General features: G+C 36.6%; 2 protein-coding genes across 2 annotated transcripts in view; both read left to right on the forward strand.

Annotated features, from left to right (window-relative positions):
* LOC149945303 (uncharacterized) overlaps positions 1-312 on the forward strand; it is a 214,989-nt gene extending 214,677 nt beyond the window's left edge. The window contains exon 3 of the mRNA XM_090176501.1: positions 218-312. Within this exon, the coding sequence (XP_090032627.1) occupies positions 218-312 (95 nt within the window). The remainder of the gene's footprint in view (positions 1-217) is intronic.
* A 161-nt stretch (positions 313-473) lies between these two features.
* LOC149945305 (uncharacterized) lies at positions 474-1,336 on the forward strand. The gene is made up of 2 exons (XM_090176502.1): positions 474-560; positions 630-1,336. The coding sequence occupies exons 1-2, from the start codon at positions 542-544 to the stop codon at positions 1,334-1,336; spliced, it is 726 nt and encodes a 241-aa protein (XP_090032628.1). The 5' UTR covers positions 474-541.
* Positions 1,337-23,671: the final 22,335 nt, after the last annotated feature.

The raw sequence follows: 23,671 nt of genomic DNA on the forward strand, positions 1-23,671 counted from the left end.
AGTACAAACATCTGCCATAATCACCGTCCTGAAACAACCTTCTAAAATTATAGCCGTAGTGATTATTTTAATTACAATTTTCTTATTTGAGTTCATTTTGTGGTATTTTGAAAACGTTTCTACCGTAAAATTGTAACTTTTTTCACTGTAGTTCACAAAATGGTATTAAAAGTATACTAATTTTATGTTAATTTCTATTAATTGTATTGTTTTCTAGGATATGATTGCATCACAAGCTCTCGAGAGGAAACTACAATGGGTTTTTTTCTTCTTCCAAGTGGATTAATATGTGACGTCAATGGGAATAATTAGAGGCAGTTTCGAGCATGGGACGGTTTAATTTCGAGTGTCTAGAACTGTTATCTCAGAGAGAGAGAGAGAGAGAGAGCCGCTAGAATTTGAGGGTTATTTGAAGTTTAGATCACGTGATGAATTAATCTCAACAAGATAGGAACTGATTAACCTCCCATGCGTCATTTCTCTCTGAGACGCTGAACTGAAAAGAAGTGCATCCGCTTTGCTCTCCTCATCTACCGTAAACATGGAAAAACGATCTATTGGTAAGCATTATTTTATTAATACTATTACTATTTCAATAGACAAAGGCTTAACATTTTCATTTTCTATAGCCGAGACGCATACCGTATCCAAACGCAGGGGCCAAGAAAGACGTATCAACATAAAAATCACGTTAGGAGGATCAGTCTACATTTCTTTTGGTTTCGACGGATCAAAATTACAAGTTCTCTTCTTCAAAAAATCGAACGAAAATATTCTGTTCCTGACCTCCGAAGCTTTCACCAATCTACTCTCTCTTTGGGGAGAGCTTTTCGCCGCTACACAAACCGGAGCATCGTCTCTAACCCACAACATCATCGACTATCACGACAACAACGTATCCGTCGTCGCCACTACCAACAACATCAAATTGAACTCTGCCTACGGTCATGTTCTGGATCTGGGAGCTCGCGAAATCGGTGAGTTCCAAAAAAAAATTGATTTTATTCGGTTTCAAATAAATCTTTTAAACGAACATAAAAATGTTATCGAATGCATGTACTTAGCTATTGTTAAAAACCTTAAAAAAATTCACGAATTATTATATGGAAAACCTTTCGAGGGTTTATTTTTGTACCCAGATCAATTTAATTCGTACCATCAAGTAAAATCTTATTTTGGCTGTTTTAAATCACCCTCGGAAGTACTACAAGATTTTACTAATTTACTCGTAGATAATCAATTAACCTGTAAACTTAGCTACTTTAATTTGTTTTCATTGTGTAATGCACAAGATAACCATCTAATGGAATATCTGATAGTACCTACTAACATGTAAACAAAGTTCTAAAATAAAATAAAAAATTAATTAAATTGAAAATAACTTGTTATTATTGCCTAGAGATTAGAAATTAAGGAGTTCTGAAGCGATAAGCAAACGGGTAAAAATCTATTCTCCAGATATCTGCGCGAGCAAAACTAATTTTGGAGAATGGGGATGGGGGAAAGCAGCTGGTGATTAGAAGGGGTGAAAGCAATGGGGGAAAGGAGCTGGTGAACGAGAGATAAAGTATCCAGTGAATGGGGGTTGGGGGAAAGCAACTGGTGATTAGAAGGGGTGAAAGCAATGGGGGGAAAGGAGCTGGTGAACGAGAGATAAAGTATCCAGTGAATGGGGGTTGGGGGGGAAAGCAACCCGTGAACGGGAGAATCTGGTGATTAGAAATTCTGGTGATTAGAAATTCTGGTGATTAGAAATTCTGGTGATTAGAAATTCTGGTGATCAAGGGGGGCGCGGGTGAACGGCGGGAGGAACGGGGGAACGGAGGGAGCACTTAACACTTAGCCTTTTTTAGCAATCTTCTACGTAACTCAATTTTCCAAGAGGATTGTTTTCCGTAAACATTTTCAAGTGAGAGCTCGATTTTGATATCGTCAACGTGGTATTTCCAAAACTATCCTTCGAGTAGCAAAGGGTTTTTTCCAAATACTCAAGTGGGTTAATATGTGCCGTCAATCATTAGAGGCAGTTTAAACTGTCAGAGAGAGACAGCCAATAGAATTTGAGGGTTATTTGAAGTTTAGATCACGTGATGAATTATTCTCAACAAGATAGGAATAAATTAATCTTCCGTGCGTCATTTCTCTACGGCACATTGACGAGTAAAGACCTGCTGACGGATCGCTCAGTCTTTTCTACAGCTCGACAAAAGGATTTCTACCCGTAAAGTAAGTAACTATTTTTTCTTTGTAATAGACTATATTTTTAGACATATTTAAAACAATTTGCATATTGAAAAAAAAGCGTTTATATTGAGAATTTTAGCGTAGAAATTTAACCATATTGATAAAATTAGGTTTAGTAGACTTAGGGGTAAATGTAGGCTTAGAGAATGTATCATTTGAAACTATAGAACGTATTTGGTCTAGATCAGCTATGGATATTGAAGTGTATCGACTTGAAACGTTTCGTCACTGGAAAAATCCGCACGTCACTAAGGAGCAACTAGCGAAGGCTGGATTCTACTATATTCAGCGGGGCGATGAAGTACGATGTTACAAATGCCATGGAATCTTAGAACACTGGGAATCAGGAGACGTACCAGAACTTGAACACGCCAGATGCTTTCCAAACTGTCCGTCGAGGGATAATTCACCATCGGAAAAAAAGTACCTTTCGCTAGAATGGGACATTCCCCCGACGCCAAAAGTAACTACGGTCTCTGACAAATGCATCTCACCTGTACCTGAAGAAGAAGAAGACGTTTGTGACTGTATGTCAGACGATACTGCTGCTAAACACTACAAATACGTGAGTTAGAACTTTTAATTAAATTAAGTTGCAGGAGATCGTTTCACCCCATTTAAATGCCTGTAAACTTAACTACTTTAATTTGTTTTCATTGTGTAATGTACAAGATAACCATCTAATGGAATATCTGATAGTACCTACTAACATGTAAATCAAAGTTCTAAAATAAAATAAAAAATTAATTAAATTGAAAATAACTTGTTATTATTGCCTAGAGATTAGAAATTAAGGAGTTCTGAAGCGATAAGCAAACGGGTAAAAATCTATTCTCCAATAATCTGTGCGAGCAAAACTAATTTTGGAGAATGGGGATGGGGGAAAGCAACCCGTGAACGAGAGAGAGAGAGAATCTGGTGATTAGGAATTCTGGTGATTAAGGGATGAACGGGAGAATCTGGTGATTAGAAGGGGTGAAAGCAATGGGGGAAAGGAGCTGGTGAACGAGAGATTAAGTATCCAGTGAATGGGGGTTGGGGGGAAAGCAACCCGTGAACGGGAGAATCTGGTGATTAGAAATTCTGGTGATTGAGATGGGGGAGAGGCGCGGGTGAACGGCGGGAGCCAAGCTCTTTGTGTCCTTCTGGTGATTGAGAATGAAATTCTCAATCACCAGCGGGACACCCTTCTCTCTTAAGTGAAACCAATTTTTAAACCAAACTTTCCTTTAAAAAAGATCCCAATGAACGATTTTGAACGGCACTGAACCAAATCGATTAAAATTATTTGTTATAGGAAAGAAACGTTATGGTATTTACAATTACGGCGAATGAATTGGAAAGGGTAATCGAATCGGCGCATTATACGACACCTTTTAAAACGGAAGGGAACCACATTTTCAGTTGCTTTTATGGACAAGAGCAACTCGGTCGTCTTCTGTTGCCACTAGAAGCCCTGGGAACCAGCAATTCGATATTGTTCCTGCTCTCCTTTTTTGCCATATCTTTCGTCACCGCAGTAGCTTTCAAAGGAAGACCCGCAATACTCGAAGGCACATTTATTCACTCGCTCACGCAAAGAATTTGGAGAAGCTGCTTTTTCTATCTATCCCATTTCTTACAAAATCGTAAGTTTTTCGTTTTTAACTCCCCAGGGATTTTGTGCCACATGTAATTAAACTGAGGTAAGAACCAGATATTTTAACCTCGCAATTATTTCAATTCCTGGGCATTTTAAACATATATGACTGATAATAGCATGATAATAGGAATCCGTAAGGATCCAAAGAACTCCGAACGCCAACTACAGTAAGCCCTCTTGGTCTCCGAAAAATGAGACACCATAATGAAGCACGAATATTACAGACCACTTCAAGGAAACAATTTTATCAATTTAATTTCGTCGCGTTTTTGTTTAGAGTTGACTGATTTTCTTCCTAATCTAAGAATGCACACTTATGCAAATCACGTTTTGTGAAACTCCATGTTTTTATCATTTCGATATTTAACTTCCGAGCTCATCCATTTTGGAATAAAAATTAGCAAACGTTTCTGCTAATTAATATAATACTTCGTTTATAATGAAACTTTGTTTATAATTCGTCGGTCTTCTAATTTACGTTGTTTGGTTTGTGTTCATTAATAACCGAGGGGCTAACCAGTACGAATTACGTAATCATTAATGAGTACAGATGAGTACACATGATTACGCAATGAGTACAGAATGAATACGATGAGTACACAGGCAACCCAAAACTTTAAAAATGTTACAGATGAGTAATTGAGTACGGGATAATTCCAATGAATACGCGTGATTACAGATGATTACGCGCTATTACAAATGCTTACACGTGATAACAGATGAGTACGCTTGAATTCATAATGATTACGGGTGACTTGAGATGAGTACGAAGACAAATGATTACGGGATTACGAATGAGTACAAAAGATTACAGAAGAATTACAGTTAGGGTGTACACCGATTACAGGAAGTGGTTAGCCCCTCGTAAATAACCATAAACTATAATGGCCACCCTAAGTTTGAAACGAATGATACTTGAACGTTAGGCTAATTACTGACCAAACTGGTTACAAAAAATGAACCTGGTGGTGAAAAACTGAAGCTCATGCATAAATCCGCCACGCATGCTACCGGAAACCGCTTCGTAGATGGCAAGAGGTAGTATAGGTGGTAGGGCTGACGGAGGTTGGGAGAATTTACTCTTTTTCTCCGCCAGGTAGCGTAGATCCTAATTGTGATTTCTCTCACGATTGTCTAGTGCTGAATACATGGGCCCTATTCAAACTTATGGGGGCCTTGATGATCTTATGATGTAGCCTAAATGTAAACTACAATTCCAAATTCATCAACTTCCTACTCTCGGAAGGTTTTTGTAAATTAAGGAGAACATATATAGTGATAGTATCGCACTCTTAATATAATGAACTTTTCATTGGCAGCTCTCGATGGATCAAATCACCCGTTATATAGATTGGTTCTCGCAGGATGGTGTTTGGGGGTTACTTTCCTTATGAGCCGGTTCTACCTTTGCAACATTAAAGGGGATTTGATTACTGCAAAGGTGCAGCCAATCGACACCATCCAGCAACTACAGGACCGAAGAAACATAAAACACATCTATTCAGATAAGGATCTTTATAGAAATATTAAATTTAGGATCTTTAGATACAATTCTGTTGTAAATGCCATAATTATAACATTTTCGTCCATAGAAACAATATTTAAGTGAGGAATTTCAAAATGTTTTAAAAAGACGCCTCGTCTCAGAGAAAGTATCATTTCACGCAATGCGGTCTTCTTTTCAATTTTACCACGGTTTCATAATCGCCTAATTAGTTCAAGGGCCTATTCCTGCGAAGACATTCATAAGGGACGTAGTTCTTACCTCTTAATATTCTGTTTCGTGGTTATTGATAACGCTTTGCCGTCATGGGTTAAGGAGGCTGTCGATAGTCGGTGAGTAAATATATACATGAAGGGATTTACATTGACAATTTATAGACTCGCATTCATAGTTTATAGACACTCATTAAAAATGTATTAGTTTTTCAGTTGAGTTCATACTTTAGGGACTCGCACGTGACTAGGCCTAATTTGCTGCTAATAAAAGGTGAAACGGGTTCGTTTTATATTCTTTTTAACATAATGTCTAGTCAAAACTACCGACCAATCAACATCCAAGAAATTCAAATCAACCTAATAGAAGACTGTAAAAGCTTACGAGACAATTTTTCAGCAGCACGCAAAAATTGTATTTAGTCATTTCCTATTTTGTCTACTCAAAATTTAAACCAATTGTTTATAAAGAATACAGATATATTAACCAATCCCTAACGGCCCTTTTAACCTCAGTAAAAATGAACGTTGTTGAACCAATAGCGACGCATTTCGTAAGGAGGTAGAAGGTTATCACTTTCCCACCGGCCAATGGCAAGCTTACCACTTTTCTCAAATTAACAATCGTTTATTCTACAAATTGAAAGAATTTGTGTAAAAGTTGACCACTTAGCGCCGTTTGTATAACATCCCCAATTTTCAATAATCACAGCTCGCTTTTGACCAGCCATATGGCGTTTTTCTAACACAACTCTCAAAAATTCAAGCTGCAATGTACTTTTACACAAATCATTTTTTGACTAGACATAATCGTTCAACTTATAACTTTTCGACTACCCAATTACTTACTTATAACTTTCCCAACGGACCAATGGCGAGTTATCAAATTTTTAATCAATTAATCACTTACCTCGTAAGTTTGAATATTTTGTTTGGTAAAAAGCTTAAGATCTCCCGCCGTTTGTCTCGTTAACCACGAATTCCACTAAACACCTTTTTTTGACTAGATAAAATCAAACGGACAATCGCTTATCACATTTCGATTATCCATTCTTCTCACCGTTTGTTTCAGGGGCGTAGGAACCAGGGGGGGGGGGGCAGGGGGGCAATGCCCCTCCCTGGATTTTTTATAGGCGGGGCAACTAATAATATTTTCCCCTCCAACTTTTTGGTCAGTGTTGAAATCTTCAAAAGACTCAAATTATCATTTTAAAAGCATATAAAGCTTATAGAACCTCAACTGTGTTTAAATTTCAGTCTTTTCCCGACAATTTACATAGTGTTAAACAGTGCACATGCATTCGGAGAAGCTACACACCATTAAAAATTAAAAACCATTCAGCAGACCCCTGTTTGTTTCACTTTGCCCCCTCCAACTTCTAGAACGTTCCTACGCCCCTGGTTTGTTTCACAATCAACGTTTTTTACTACACATAACTTCCTTTTGACTAGTCCAAAAAACAAATATAATAGCTGAAGTCTCCATTTCAGGCATTCAATGTTTAAGACCTGGATAAAATTTGGTCTGCATAAGAGTCTGTACATTTCAGAATGCTTTACGATGGCATGGCAAACCGAATGGATAAGTATGGAACGCCAAACAGGACAAAATGAAGTTCATGTCTAGTGAGAAACTTTTTTGTCTTGGGAGAAACATTTTTTGTCTTGGAAGAAATTTTTTTCGTATTGGGAGAAACTTTTTTTGGTCTTGGGAGAAACTTTTTTCGTTTTGGGAGATAACTTGAATTTGCTGGGATAAAATCATTTTTAAAGCCTCGCCCCTCCCATATAGAAGAGGCAGAGGTGGCATGGCTAGAGGAGGAAATTCAAGTATAAACACACAATCACCAAACCCCAAGGAGAGTAGAGTTAAATCCCATGCCAATTACAGATGGTACAAATGCCTTGAGTTTGAGCACATTGCTGTAGATTGCACTCACAACGAACATAATAGTCAACCTAAGTTTTTATCTGTCAATACCTATAATATGACAATTTTCGCCAACAAACAGGAAGTAGCCAAATAGCACACTCCGTAATGCATCCCTCTTTGCGACGCAGTACACCGCTAGAGGCTCAAATGGTCATGGGGTGGTTGACAGTGGATCAACCGAACACATGACATCCCAACGTGACAAACTGATTACTTTCACAGAGCGAAAGGCCGTAGTCAAGGTAAACGCAGGGGGAATTCTAAATCCAACTGGATGACCGTGGAAACTATAATTTGACTTTGATAAATACTGTCTACGTACCTGATTTGAAGGGTAATTTAATATCAACTAGCCAAGTTACTGACAAGGGGTATCATGTAATCATGAAAGCGAATTTAGCACGAATAGAACTGGATGGAAAATTCATTGCTGAAGGTCGAAAAGAAGGTCGTCTCTATAGTATACATGAAGCCGATACCAGACCAAACCCTACTACGACGTCCGTTAATCTAGCAGAGTCAAAGCGATTATGGCATTGGTGATTGGGTCATTTACATGTTTCGGCAGTTGAGGATTTGGAACGTTAACTATGGACGTTGGTGAAGAAAAGGACACCAGTTGTTGCGAAGTTTGTATGGAAGCGAAATTGAAATCTAAATCTTCCAAAGAAAAGTTTAACTAGAGAAGACAAGCCTCTACGTTTGGTACATTCTGATGTTGTTGTACCTATTAAACTCAAATCGAAAGGAGGAGGTTCTTACTTCGTAACATTCATGAATGACTATTCACGATGCAACGAAAAAGCCAAGTAGAGGAAAGGTTCGACGCGTATCGAAGAAAAGTTGAAACATTTCACGAAACCAAGATCGCTGCATTAAGAAGTGACAATGGAGGGGAATACATGTCTAATTCATTCAAAAACATGCTAACCGAACGAGGAATCGAGAGATAGCTAACGGTACCAGGCACACCTCAAGAAAAGGCACGGCGGAACGAGCCAATCAAACGATTAGGGATGCGGCGCGATGTACTATTGCAATCCGGTATGCCAACATATTTTTGGGCTGACGCAGTAGCCACTGCCGTTTACATTCGGAATAGAGGTCCTACGAAAGCAAACAATGGCCAAGCGCCGCTTGAGCGTTGGAAGAGGAGACCAGTGGTAACCTCGCACTTGAAAGTATTTGGATGCAGAGCCTGGGCAATGAATGATAAAAGAGACACAAAACTTTCCCCTAAAGGAGTAGCGTGCATATTCATTGGATATGACGGCTGTGCCAAAGCGTACCGTCTATGGAACGAAACTAATGACGAAGTGTTCATAAGCCGTGACGTCAGGTTCTACGAAGACAACTTCCCAATGAAAGTAAAACTTGATGAAGCCCATCGAAAAACGTGAATTCCTGGAAGACTCCTTATGGCGCAGTTTGAATGTACCAGTGTTAGACGATATGGATGCGGATAATGACGAAATGGAACCAGTCAATAAACGCGACGCATAACCTGATCCGAGCAACGGAGACGAATATAGTTGTTGCCGAAAACATACCTCAACTAACAAGGAGTGGCAGAGAAATTAATCCCAATTTTGACAAAAGATTACGTGAAGAACAGAAGAATAGAGCTTATGTTACAGAAAAACCAGTAGACCCTCGATCAAGCAAAGAAGCATTAAATGGAGGAGATAGTATACATTGGCGAAAAGCTATGCTTAAAGAAGCAGAAAACCTCATTAGAAATGACCGAAAAACAGAAAGACAGTTAAAGCTAAATGGATATTCAAAACAAAAGTATGACGAAGAAGAAAAATTAGCGAGACACCGAGCCAGATTTGTTGCTTTGGGTTACACCAAAATCCCTGGAATGGACTATGACCAAACGTATTCACCAGTGTTCAAACGAAAACCACCAGGCTTTTATTCGGAATAACTGTTGAAATGGGCTGGCATATCGAACATTTGGACATCACTGCAGCGTACCTAAAAGCGGAATTAGACGAAGAAGTATATTTAGAGATACCAGAAGATTTTGATGATCTAAATGAAGACTTAAGGAAACAATTTCCAAATGCACCTACCAATGAAGAGCTAAAAACCAAAGACTACGTTTGGCGACTACGTAAAAGTATTTACGGTCTTCACCAATCCGGACGTCTATGGAATAGACACTTGGACGCACTCCTACGTTCCCAAGGTCTTAAAAGATCAAGAGCCGACCCTTGTGTATATTATCATTTCGACGGATCTCTCATCGTCACTACTTACGTGGACGATTTGGTGCTCTATGGAACACTCGAGGCGATCAATGCCTTACAGAACGCATTAAAAGGACATTTCGATGTAAAAGAATTAGGAACCGCTTAGCACGTTCTCTCCACGAAAAATTCGTAGAACTGAGAATAACGATGTTATTTTCTTTGATCAAGCACTCTTTGCGACTGAACTGTTAAGGGAGATGGGTATGCGCTATTCGAAAGCAGTAGCCACACCGCTATGCTTAGGTGTGAAATACAAACTATGTGATGATGGTCAAGATGTCGATATGGATAAAGCCACTATATACCGAAGAGTAATTGGAAGCCGTTTGTATTTGGCCACCCACACACGACCCGATCTCGCATTCTCAGCGACATACATGAGTCAATTTAACCACAGGCTGTCTGCTGACCATTGGACAGGCATTAAGCATATTTTACGTTACTTAAATGATACCAAGAATCTATCACAGAAATTTGAGAAAGGTGGAAAACCGCTTGAAGTATATACTGACGCTGATTGGGGTTCAGATATTCAACATCAAAACTCATTCAGTGGATATGTAATTAAGCAAGGAGGCGCTGCCGTGAATTAGAGTTGGACATGACGAAAACAACGTTGTACCGCGTTAAGTACCGTTGAGGCTGAACTTGTAGCTCTCGGTGAAGTGGCGAAAGAATGCACATGGATTAAAAGTCTACTGAAAGAAATCGGGCAAACAGCATTTGTACTTCAACCAATAGTCGTACAAATTGATAACGAAGTAGCCATTCACCTTGCCCAAAATCTAATGACGTCAGATAGATCTAAATACATAGATCTCCGGATGTTTCATGTTCGAGATCTTATTGAGCAAGATGATATTTCTCTCAAATACGTGAGGACCGAGGAGAATCTTGCCGATCAACTGACCAAAATAATTCCTAGTCCGAAGATGCAGCAACATCTTAAAGAATTAGGGATCTCTGATCCAGGAGGGTAGTTAGAGATCGCTGTATCCTAGGATATTTATTTTATATTTTCTATAAGTCCTGCCTTTTCATCTCATGCTAATAAACGCATATTCTATTGTTCCTAACTTGATTAGACTTTTAATTCTTATTTCCAGTTATAACAATTTAACTTGCAACAAAATGGGGGGTTACACTGATATTAGAAAAGTTTCATTTGAAAGTTCAATTTTTAAAAGGGTTCAGTATTGAACCAATTAAGGCTCATTATACATACAACAGTGTCGTCTTTCCCATTGGGCAAAAAGGGCACAACCCTAGGGCCCCAAGATTCTGGAGGGCCCCATTTTTCAATTTTTGAAATGCAAAAGAAATTTTAATCTAAAAAAAATTATTTTAACATTGCTCAAAATCTTAAACTTCATATTTAGTCGCGTCTATAACCAGGGTAAATCTAAAACGAATAAAGACTTTTGCTTATTTGTATTTTTTAAATTCAGAATAAGCTTCTTCTCTAGTAACCTTTAGTAGGACAAGTGAAACTATTTGAACCGATAGTTGTAGACTATAGCGACGATAGACTTCGCACTGGAGGTTAGAAACTCGGGTGGGGTTATTAGGGGTCTCGCCCATAGCTTTGCCTAGGGGCCTCCAATTATGTAAAGACGGCCCTGACGTTCAATAAACCATCGGACGGTCATTCTTAAAAAAGGGTAATTAAAGTTCTAAAATTAACTATTCGAGGTTCCTACTCCAACCAAGGTTCAAAGGGAGTTCAAAAATTAATCTTACCAAAGTAGCGCAAAGAAATCGGCCCGACGGTGTCGTTTTTCCGTAGGTCCTACTAGCCCAAGAGCCGTCCACTATCTGCTCGAAATATGACCGTCAGCCGACTGCACGTTTAATAGTCCAGATTTAGTCGTCCACGGTGTACTACCCTAATAGCAAAAAAGTGCTAGCTCAGCGGTGTTGAAAAGGCACCGGAGATAACTGCCGGCCAACTGTTAATTAAAGTGGGAGGCATGACCTACCTGGCTAGTGATAGCTAACTTTAGGCGGCCCAGCACTGATCCGATCTTGAGCCACCATTAATAGGACCAATTTGCCTACGCAATTTCACATGCCACGCTTTATAAGCACGCGTAGGTTAAAAATAACTAAAACACTAAACAAAGTGTCGCGATAATAAAGAGTAAGAAAAACACTATAATCCCCGTTACGTGGTTTTCCCAGGACACTTCCCAGGCTGCTTTTCATTTTACGCTTTTGTTCCGTAGCAACTATAATTCGCGACTATCTCATAAGGGCGCGCTGCTTTCGACTTCAGGGGCAAATAAAACGTCACGTGACCATGGAATCTCCACGTGTATTTAAAACAAGCCAGTGTGCGTTTTTCTAACGGTCTATTAGTGATTTAACAAACAGTAAGTATTTAAAAACACTTTATACCTTTATTCAGAGGGTAAAATAAAATGTATAAATATTTCTCAAGAGAGCAAACAATATTTTTATTTATAATAGCTCCGAAAATCGCGAATAAGAGGGCAACCGTGTTTCGCGAGTCATCACTTGTCTCGCCCCTAAAAAGTAAATTTTTACCCCCCCAACGTGGGTCTTTTCCCTAGTGAAGTGTCCTTCGGTAATTCGTCCATGGTGAAATTCATCGAGAAAAGATTCGTAAATAATTCACTAACTATTGAATTAATAAATAAATATCAAAAATGTAAACCAAAAAATATACTGTATATCATAAATAAAATTAAGTTCGTTTTTGAAAATTTCACATCATACAAATCAATAATATTCAAGGTCATAATTGTTTATGATTTCAAACAACATTTTGACTAAATATTCTTAAATATAGCCGTTCCAGGACAATTCTTTGCTTATTAATTAAGAATTAAATAAGAATTACTTTGAAATTAATTCTTGATGGGTTTCACCAGGCGGATTTTGAGAAATCACGTATTTATATAAAATAAATAAATTTATTCGACAACGAATTTTTATCGTGCACAAGCTTTAAAATTTTATTATAAAAACCCGACCGCGGTTTCGGTTACCTTCATGGTACCATTTTCAAGAGTGAAACCCGATTCACCTTACATTGTGACTTATATACAGAAGACTATTAAAAATATATATACGATAAAAGAAAAAGGATTAATTCCAAATTAAATCAGAAAGTAGATAAAATACACAAAAAGTTTAGGAACAAATTTTTTTCCAATTGTTGAGATATTCGATTCCGGGGCCAAAGTCTCTATTTAAGGATGTGTTTTTAATTTTATTATTTTTAATTAAATACGATTCTCTAATGTTTAATTCTAACCGATTTTTACATTCATTTTTAAGGGTGATGTTATCCCAACGGATGTCATGGTTTAAGTTATGACAATGTTCAGCTAAAGCTGATTTTTCCACCCTACCATGGTTGACATCAGCTTTATGTTCTTTAATTCTGGTGCCAAGTTTTCTTTGGGTTTGACCGATATATTTTTTTTTAATCACGTATTTATTATAACCACCTATTATTTCGAAATATGGACGTTTTGTACAAATGTGTGCGAAACTGAAATGCATAGCCCCCAGGCCAATTTTTGTCTTATAAATTAGGATTATAAATGTAGATTAAGATGTTAAATTCTTGATGGGTTTCACCAGGCGGATTTTGGGAAACCACGTAGCCTATTTAATATTTTACCGAAATAACGACATTTCGTTTAAATGTGTAATATGTTAATCACTTTCAATTCCACCAACTAATTTTATTTACTAATTGCTTTTAATCTTAAAATATAATTTACTTAAGGTTTTCGTGTTTATTCGCTATCTAGAATCGATTTGATATTATTTAGTATAGTTTATAATTTAGGTCGTTCCGTCGCGAGTTCGCCTCCATCTCCAAATTAAAATTGTTTTTGAAAACCATTCCGGCCACCTTGCGGCGGAAGGACGTCGGTGAAAAGATTCTGAAGCTTAGGACCTGTTGCAAGAGTCCGCTAAGGCTTTTGCAACAGGCCCTTAGCTCTCTATTCAGTATAGCAATAGAATTAATCGTGATTTAATCAGATTTGATCGAGATTTAATCGAGATTTAATCGGCTTAATCGAAATTTAATCCGCTTAATCGAGATTTAAACAAATTAATAACTAACTTGATTTTATCACGATTTAGTTAATTTAATCATTTTAATTATGATTTAATCGTTTTTAAGCGACCAAGAGTGCAAACTTAATCATCGTAGTTAACTTACCTTCGGTGTGGTCTTGTGTACTTTTTTAATTATTTATTGAAACTGTTACAATTAATAGCGATTTGATTATAAGAACTATATTTAAACATTTAAATTAATTCAATATTTAACCCGAACTTAGTAACATTAATTATTTGCTATGGATTTAAATAGTTCAATTACTAATAATATAAAGTTAATAATATTTAGTACGATACGAGCAATCCTAAAATTCAAATTTACCGCCTTATTTTCGAGAGAGGGGAGGGGAGAGGCTTTATAAAAGTTATACAAGAGGCGAAAAAGTTTTACAAGACGCGACGCCAAAAAAGTTCGCTCTCCACACGGCTTCCCTCTCTTTCTCCGTGCGGCCCGAAATGATTTTATCCTAACAAATTCAAGTTATCTCCCAAGACCAAAAAAGTTTCTCAGACCAAAAAAAGTTTATTCCAAGACGAAAAATTTTTCTCCCAAGACCAAAAAAGTTTCTCACCAGACAAAAGAGTTTCTCACAAGACATGAACTTAATTTTGTCCTGTTTGGCGTGCCATAATCATCCGGAGAAATTGAAAACAATTATTGACGAAATAAAGCGACGTAACCCAATTCTGGCAAATGCATTTTCTAAATCGTGGGAAAGAGACTCTGAAACCATAAGCTCTTCGAATTTTTAAACAACCAAGAAACAGATGTGCAAGGTGGTAAAGGAAATAGATGGAACCCTTTGACATACCGTCTCGCTCTGACCAATTTCTCCAGAGCTCCAGCAGCCTTTAGAGCCCTACAATCTCTGCGCATTTTCAATCTACCTAGGGTTCACACCATTAAGAAAAAGTCCCAAAAATAAAATGATATCCTGGTATTGATATTGAATATTCGAAGACGGAAAGCGACAAATTTAGAGAAAAGTTAAGAAAATTACCAGAGAATGAAAGACCTCCGATGGATGGCTACATGGTGTTGGATGAAGTGAAAGTTATTGGAAAAATGATACGAAATGCTTGTAACAATGAATTCATAGGACTAGCTATGGGTCCAGAAGAAATGGTTTATCTTAACTATTTCTACAAGTCTACATCCGTTAAGAACTGTTTGATGGCTCAGTATGTCTTACAATACATTTGGAGATGTTCTGGAGATTTGTTTGATGTTTAGGACAAAGAATTTAGACCCCAGGAATGGAAACTGCAGCTCTATCTAGTATAATTTACTTGTCCCTAGCCTCCAAAGGCAAACCTAGGTTGACGGGCTTATTTCCGGTTCTATTGATTCGCCTAGCCGGAAGCTCTCCCGTCAACTTGAGAGGTGAGACATTAACGGTTTTTCTTTCGATTCCTGGGGTCTTTATTCTTTGTATAGGACCTTATTTTCCGTGCAGTGCCCCTTTTACACATGAGCTATTAACGTCAATTACCCAACGATTCTTCTATTATTTCCAATCTGTTGGATTTATCGTGTCTGCAATTATACGCGATGGTGCTAGCTCTAATTAAACGCTGATTAGAGTTAATCATGGTGTTATTGGTCAGTACGATTTTTCTGTTTTACCAAAGTTATGAAATCCCTTTCTACCGGACAAATGTATTTACTGGATAATATGTCCGAGCCATGAAATGAAAATCCTCATAAACAGACTCAGCCAGTCAAAGGAAGGTAGTACTCGTTCCATTGAGAAAAATGGGGTGAAGTCTGGATGGAAACAAGTTGAGGATGTTGAAACGAGAGAAGATGAAAGGAGAGATAGCCACGAACTTCGTCAAGTCAAAGGCTTACGTCACTCATATATTGTAAGAGATTCGTGGTCGATGTTGAACGTGAAACCGGCTTAAATCCTACAGCAGCTTCCTTTTTAAGTAAGTTGTTTAATTACGCTCACCCTCAATTTGGAGATCCATCAGCGGACGCTGAAAAAGTTAAGGCATGCCACGGGTTTCTTTATGCGTGTCAAAATATATTTGAAAGGGGTTTTCTTTCCCATAAAAAGGTGCAGTCTGATGAAAGCGAACCAATCCAGAGTATTTTGAAAGGATTTTCTTACTTTGAAGAATGGGCCACGGAAACAATCAAACAGGGAAAATCTTTTTTCTGGTAGAGATGGCAAGTCATTTTTAGCGTGGCAAACTTAGGATCTCCTTCGTATATCCGTCTTTAGTTTCATTGGTTTTGTGAAGGTCTTTCATGAAAGATATCCCAATCATTATATTTATTTAAAAATTGAGTCTCGAATGAAAAGGTCTCATGGATAATAAAATATTTTTATTAATAAAAAGTTTTTATTATTCATGAGACCTTTTCATTAAAGACTCATTTTTTAAATATTTCTATACCATGGACTTATTAGGTTTTAAAATTAGTCATTATATTCATCCTGTCCATGTGAATTGCAGTGAGGTCGAGAGTTTTTTTTAACTAAAATGAGATTTATTACGGATGGAAAGTTAACCGGGGTGAATTACAAACGTAGGTCACTTCTTATTCGTTGGGATTTGAGAAGCCCTGAAACAATTGAAAATCCCTTAACCGGTGAACACTCATACCGAGGTGTTGAAATAAATCTATCTTCATTTTTAAATTAATGATATTATCATGTGACTGAATATGGTCTGGTTAAAAGATCTAAAGATTTGACTTGAAAATATCACTTTATTTTGAGATCTGTATGGACAGGAGGGTATTGACTATATTACTATTTACTCCTGATATTCTCTATATTACAGCCTTTACTTTTAATAAACAAAATTTTCATTTTATAATATTACATTTTTTAGGACCTTTCTAAATGCACCAAAAATGGGGTACAAAACATTTATTTACTATCACTTTCTTAATCTAGAAATATTTATCATATTTCTTGATATTCATCACAAACAGGTGTTTTTTCTTTAATTCCTAATATAAATTTTTAATAATTTTAACATTGTGAGATCTATTTTTATATTCTAGTCACTAAAATAAAAGGAGATTTTTACTAGTACAGTATTAAAAATGTGTTAGAAACTTGACATAATGTTGACTAGGTTATTTTCTGGGTTTCGTTATTCTCTTGAAGGTGAGATTTCTTTGGTAGTTTCAAAAAATGGCTTTAATTTTTTTTATCTTTGTTATCTTTATTTCACCTTTGCTGAAGTCTGAGCTGATGTTTTTTATGAACTTTCGGAAAACTGTTAAAGTTTGTCACGTCAATTTTTGCACACAAACAAAATCATTTAAAAGAGCATGCCCCATTTTTCTTAAAAAAAGTTGCCTAAACTCTTTCAAGGATTGTTGAGAATTGTTCTCACCTGTTTCGAAAATAGAAGACAATGCCAATTTGAATTCTTCTTTTAAATTATCATTTGATAACAAAGTGGCCATAGTCTTTTCTACAAAGAAAAGGAAAAACACCAATGTAGAAATATTACCTTTTTCACACTTAAAATCATTTCTTACTCAAAACATTTTCCTCATTGAATTCGCAATACAATCGGTAGTGTTCTCCAACAAATTGAGAAACTAATTTTAAATACGGCACTAAAGAAGGTTGAATAAAATACATTTGACCTCTATCTTGGTTTTCATGGCTTTCGGGATGTTTGGACCTGTTTTGTTGCGATCCGTTAGAACGTTGCAAATCTTTAGAAGCTCATAAGAAGTATTCTATGACTAGCTGATAACTTTTCAATCTACTTTTATCCTAAACAACCACCTTCAAGACGGTAAGCCGCATATTCTAAATCTGTGGTTATGTGTCTTAGACTATCTTTTGGCACAAATGGAAATATTTTCCTTTAAAATAGCTCTTTCTCTATCACAGTTGCAGTCTGAAGGAAAGCAGTTGCAAGCCAGTGTAAAATTCAGCAATGTCTTAAACTAAACCATCAGATTTCGAATTTTTATATCGTGCGATTATTCTTTCAATTTCTTCAGTCCCATCACAATTAATGTCACATTTTAAAACTAGTCGTTTTGCTATTACATTTGTAACACATTGTTGCCATGAATTTAGATACATATGATATCCACAAACCATTTTTGTTTTTCGCTAGGTTTATAAGATTTGTTAACATCTCAAAATTCGGGTGCATCACTTCAAATAAATCTTTTAACTTGTCATTATTGAGTGTCAAAAATTACTTTTCTATTTGAATATAGTGAAATGGCTTTAAATTCTTCGTCACTAATGCTACGTAAAACTTCTTCCATGCCAGTGCAGCGAGAACAGATGATGATCTAACTTGGCCCTGGGTACCGATTAAAAAAGCCTCCTATATTCATATCAAAATTTAAGCCTCGGTTCGGGGTGAGATAGAAACTTGAAATACGGCCGATTAACCACGCATAGCCTAGGCGAGTTAAACCGCTAAACTTACTTCACAGAGGGTTTTTGTAGTTATAAATACGTAAGTTAAAAGTTAATTGTATATATTTTGTGTTGATCATGAAATATTTCTCAAAGAAAATCGTAAGAGAGAGGACGAATATGTTTTTGTTAGAAATATCGCTTCTAACGCGTATTAAAGGCATTGCCCGTTTACGGCCTTCCGTGGATCGTAGCACTCACTCAGTACCTCTTTAGAGGTGTGTTAATCCGCAATTTTTTTTTCAGATTCTCCATAAAGCCTGAAAATAAAAAGCGCGGGAAAAAATGAGAAGTGCCGTCTCTCAAAATATTCAAAGATACTCAATCCCGATATTTACTCCTGATCATGTTTATCTTTGTCAGAACTCGTATCATATTTTCTTTTTTCATAAAAATGTTTATAAATATATCTGTTACAAATTATGTAACGCTCAGATTCAATTTATTTTAGGATTCCGTCCAATGTTTGTGTAAACCACACAACTAGTAAGTAACTGGTATTATCGGCGTTACGAAATCGGTATCTTTCAGAATTAAATTTTATACTTGGTCAAATTTTGGTGTAAGCCCCGCAATAAGGAATCGTTAACTGCCCAGGATTTGTTACAAAATCCGTAACTCCCACAATTGGATTGTTTATTTTTGTCCAATGTTTGTGCAAACCACACAATTAAGATAGTTAACTGCTGTTGTATTAAAATTATTCGCCAGTATATAAAATATAGATTCTAAAAAAAGTTGTGGGACACGAACTTAATTAATAAATTTTGCAGTTAACTCACAGAACAAGAAGTCAACAAATTTTGGGCTAAGCTTTAGACCAAAATTTTAATACATCCGATCAAAAAACTCCTAACAATGAGTGAAGAATTTTTGGCGCAAAATTATTGTGAATCATTTTTGTTGTAAGAAAACGATATCGAGTTAAATTTGTTCATTTTATAGGCTAAACAATAAATTATATAAAGATAGGATTTGTTATGATGACGCTTATGAAATAACTCAAAAGGATTTTAAAATTCACAACCAGTGGGCCGCAAACGAACTTGTTCTGCTAATTGGTTATTTTAATGTCAATTAATCAATGTTCTTTAACGGACGTTTGATAATCTTTATTATGCCCTCGTCGTAAATTATAAGGTTCCCTTACTAAAAGCCTCGACTAAACGTAGAAATCGTCTCCAAACAATTAGATTCCCTTCCTATAAACCTCTAATAAACGTGATAATACGAGATCTAGTTCCCTTACTATAAGGCTCGAATAGATATTAAAAAATAATTATAATAAACCATCACAGGTATCCCTTACCAAAATTAAGGCTGCATTCATCCTTAAATCAGACGTAAATCAGACTTATTTTGAGACTAAACGGAATCTTATATACGGCTGCTGAATTAGTACTCTTTTAAGTTTAAAATAAGTTTGCACAAAGAAATCTAATAAGAGTCTTTTTAAGGCAGTCAGAGTCCCAAATTCATTCTTAAATCAAATGAAATTAATTTTACTTTTAGTCTAAATCAAGTATTTATTTTACAGTTTGCAGGGTTCAGAATTTAGACTAAATCTAAGCTTAAATGTATATACTTAAATAAGCCTTGATATTAGCTGTAACTATGAGTGTTTTTAATCTCAATTTAAACTCCAAATTTAAGTGTTAATTTAGTCTTAATCTACATTATAAAATAAGATTAAAGTCTGAGTTTAAGCTGTGAATGTAGGTGTTAATTTAGTCTGAATATAATCTAAAAAATTGAGTTTGTTTTAATCTGAAACGTGATATATTTGCCTCAATCATATCTGCATATAGTTGTCTTATTTTGACAAACACTTAATTATTAGACCTATAATTTAAATAAGCCGAGCTTCAAACATTTCAATCTACATACTTTGGTTTAATCAGTAACTAACGTTTTATAAATGTATGTAAGAAAGGGAATAATTGAAATATTAATTTTTAAGAAAATGTATTTCATTAATTATAAAAAAGTTAATACTTTTTACAATAATAATTTTATTCATCAGTCACTTATTCACTAGAGGATAAATTTGTTTTTTTTTGGGCATTCCATTTGGGTGGCGTCTTTCTACATCCGTCTTACCACTTCACATATATTGTTAACTATTCTATTGAAAGGATATAAAAGATTTTATAATTGACATGCTTGTTTGATTAGTTAAATACTAAGCTATAAGGTTAATATTTGAAAAATGAAACAGATAAGTATTATTACAGTTGATTTAATCATGTAAAGCAATTGAAACTAGTGCTCCGCAGATCCGGCTCCGAGGTCGGAGCCTGAGCCGATATCGGCTCCGAGGATGTGTCGTAGTCCGTGAGCCAGGTGCCTAAAATCGACCATTCGACAATAAATCTTTTGACCAAAGGAAAATATAATTTCTGTGTAAAGTAGTGTATCAGGAGCCAGGAACCGTTTGCCGGCGCCCTCTAGCGCCCAGCTGTTAAAAATGGCGCCCCATTAAAGATGGCGTCGGAAACATATCTTCAAACGTTCGTATCTCAGTCGCCTAATATTGCAGCTCAACGTGCAGTACCTTAAATTACAGATATTAATATATTCTTCAATTTATGTTTTGTACATATTTATCGTTAATAGATTAGTTTGTCTGTTAAATTCAAAAAACCACATTTTTACTCCGTTATACATCTACGTTTGGCTTCCCCAGTACTAAACAGCGCCACCTAGATTTTTATTAACGAAAACAATGTATTCTGTATCTAATTATCTTTAGTTTAAGGTATTTCACTAGTCGCTAGTGTACTTATTAGTGGTGCTACGATAATAAAAGTCAAAGGGGGATGGCAGAATTTCGCTTTCGCGACCCGAAAGAGAAGCAATCTGAAACCTTCCAGAGAGACGGCGGAAAAACTATACGAACGGGTCAAAGTTAAACAGTTTTAAGGGAGGTTTGGACAAGTAGAAATCGGACATTTGAGGAGTGTAGTCGTAAAATTACGACAATTATAGGGGGGGGGGTCGGAGAGGTGAGACAAAAAGGAGTTCAAAGGGCGTGGTTCGTTTCGCAGCTCTTTTTGCCAAAACTAATATTATTTTGAAAAACTATTACACGCGCAGATAGTCTCTCATAGTATGTGTCAAGGTTGGGGTCATTATTTTAGTAAACCTTTTGTTGTGAAATATAAATATTATGCTTAATAAAAGTTAAGTTTAATAATGTTAAAAAAATATAGAAAAGAAAGTGGACAGCGCAGAGAAACATGCGTACTTTGCAATATAGAATCGCCTTCACAGGAGCTTACCCGCCCTCAAGACGAACGGTCATGGAAATATCTTTGTGGTGTGGCTAAGATTAGGAACTTTGAACCGCTCCTTCGCTTAGCTAATGACGACACAACGCTATTTAGCGAGATATACTACCATCGCAATTGCAGAAACAAGTTTACGTCTAAAAAAACTTTAGGTAAATTAGAAAAACTAAATCAAGACCCATCAACTTCGGCGGAAGTTGACGATTCGAGACGTTCTTCGAGGCAAGGTCCATCACACTCTCGAGTTTATGAAAAGGTTTGCATATTTTGTCATAAAACGTCGAAGTATATTAAAGGGACTTACACTCGAGAACCGCTAATACAGTCTGTAGACTTAAGAGCAGACCAAACGCTCAGAAAGACGGCAATAGAACAATGTGATGAAAGACTAATAGCGATAACCTCACGAGACATAGTGGCTGCAGAAGCTCACTATCATAAGTCGTGTTACAAATACTATACAAGCTAAAAACCAAAAAATCAAGATGCTCAACTGGATTCAGAAGAGGCAGATCGATACAAAAGTATTGAAAACAAAGCTTTCGCGGAACTGTTTCACGATCTACGCCATGAAATATTCGTAAGAAGACCAATTTGTTCTCTGCATGACCTTACCAAAAGGGTTATATTATCTATGGGTAATAACGGAGTAGCTGATCATGAAGTATCTGACTCGACTAAGAATAACCTGCGCCGAAAAATTGAAATTGAGTTTGGAGAGTCCATAATATTTTTTAACGTTAACAGAAGAATTTACGTACGACAAGACTGTCTATCGCTTGACTCGCTCTCAGAGTCGTACGTTCGTTTAATGTTAAATTACGAAGCGAGAGTGGAAGCGAAGGAATCGCTATCTTTAACTCGCGGAGCAGCTTTAGCACTTCGAGAAAACATTAAAAATACTGTCCAAGAACAAAAATGGCCTCCTCATCCCAAAGAACTGTCTTCGGAGTACTAAAATATACCTACAAACCTAACCGATTTTCTTAATAATTTGATTGGCGGTAAAAAGTTAACGTATTCGGATCATATCTACAGGGTCTCCTGGTCGATTGCCCAAGACATTATTTACGCTGTTAGTTCCGGCCAGGTAAACACGCCAAAGCATATTCTACTTCCATGGGTCGTGAAAACGTTAACAGGGAATGTTGAGTTGCTAAAAATAATCAATCGACTTGGCCATTCTTGTTCCTATTCAAGGCTAGAAGAAATAGATACATCATTATGTATCGAGAAGCTAGATAATTTCGAAAGAGAATTAGTACCGCTTTCCTACAAAATACACCCCAATGTTCCTACAGTATTAGCATTTGATAACATTGATCGTCAGGAAGAAGTTTTGAGCGGAGCCGGTACTTCCCACCGCGTAAATGGAATAATTGTTCAACGTCAATCTCTAACGTGCAATCCTTCGTTGCCAATAACCAATGTAAGTAAGAAAGACAAGAAACGTACTATTCCATTCTACGATAACCCTCTTGAAGCTTACGTAGTTTCTAAAAGAAAAGGCCCTCCTCCTATAGTCCCGAACGATCATTCTGAGCTCACAATTGTCGCATCTAATCAAGCTTACTTTCGAGATTTAATTTGGGTTATCTCGAGAAATTCAAATTCGCCAGATCAAAAGCTAAGCTCTTGGACTGGATTTAATATTTTAGTTCGAAAATCAATGTTAGTGACGGCTGATTCAGTAGGCTACTTGCCCACAATCAACGCCCCAGCAACAGATATGTCGACAGTTCAGGAAATCGTGCGTTACTGTCTTCGTATTAAATCTACTTTGAATCTGAAGAGCATAGCCGTGGTCTGCGACCAAGCGCTATATGCGAAAGTGGCGGAAATAGTTTGGATAAACGAAGAAATGTTTAAAGATGTAACTTTGATGATGGGAAACTTTCATACAATATGCAATTTTATGTCTGTGATTGGCAAAATGTTTGGTGATGCCGGACTACGTGATCTGGCCGTGGAATCTGGAGTTATAGCTGAAGGCTCCATTACTAAAGTACTGGAAGGTAAACATTACAACAGATCCGTACGTTTTCATAAACTTACCTTTGAAGCGT

This window comes from Leiobunum rupestre, chromosome 5 (assembly GCF_980474605.1).
Source record: "Leiobunum rupestre chromosome 5, qqLeiRupe1.1.hap1, whole genome shotgun sequence".
Classification (NCBI taxonomy): Eukaryota; Metazoa; Arthropoda; class Arachnida; order Opiliones; family Sclerosomatidae; genus Leiobunum; species Leiobunum rupestre.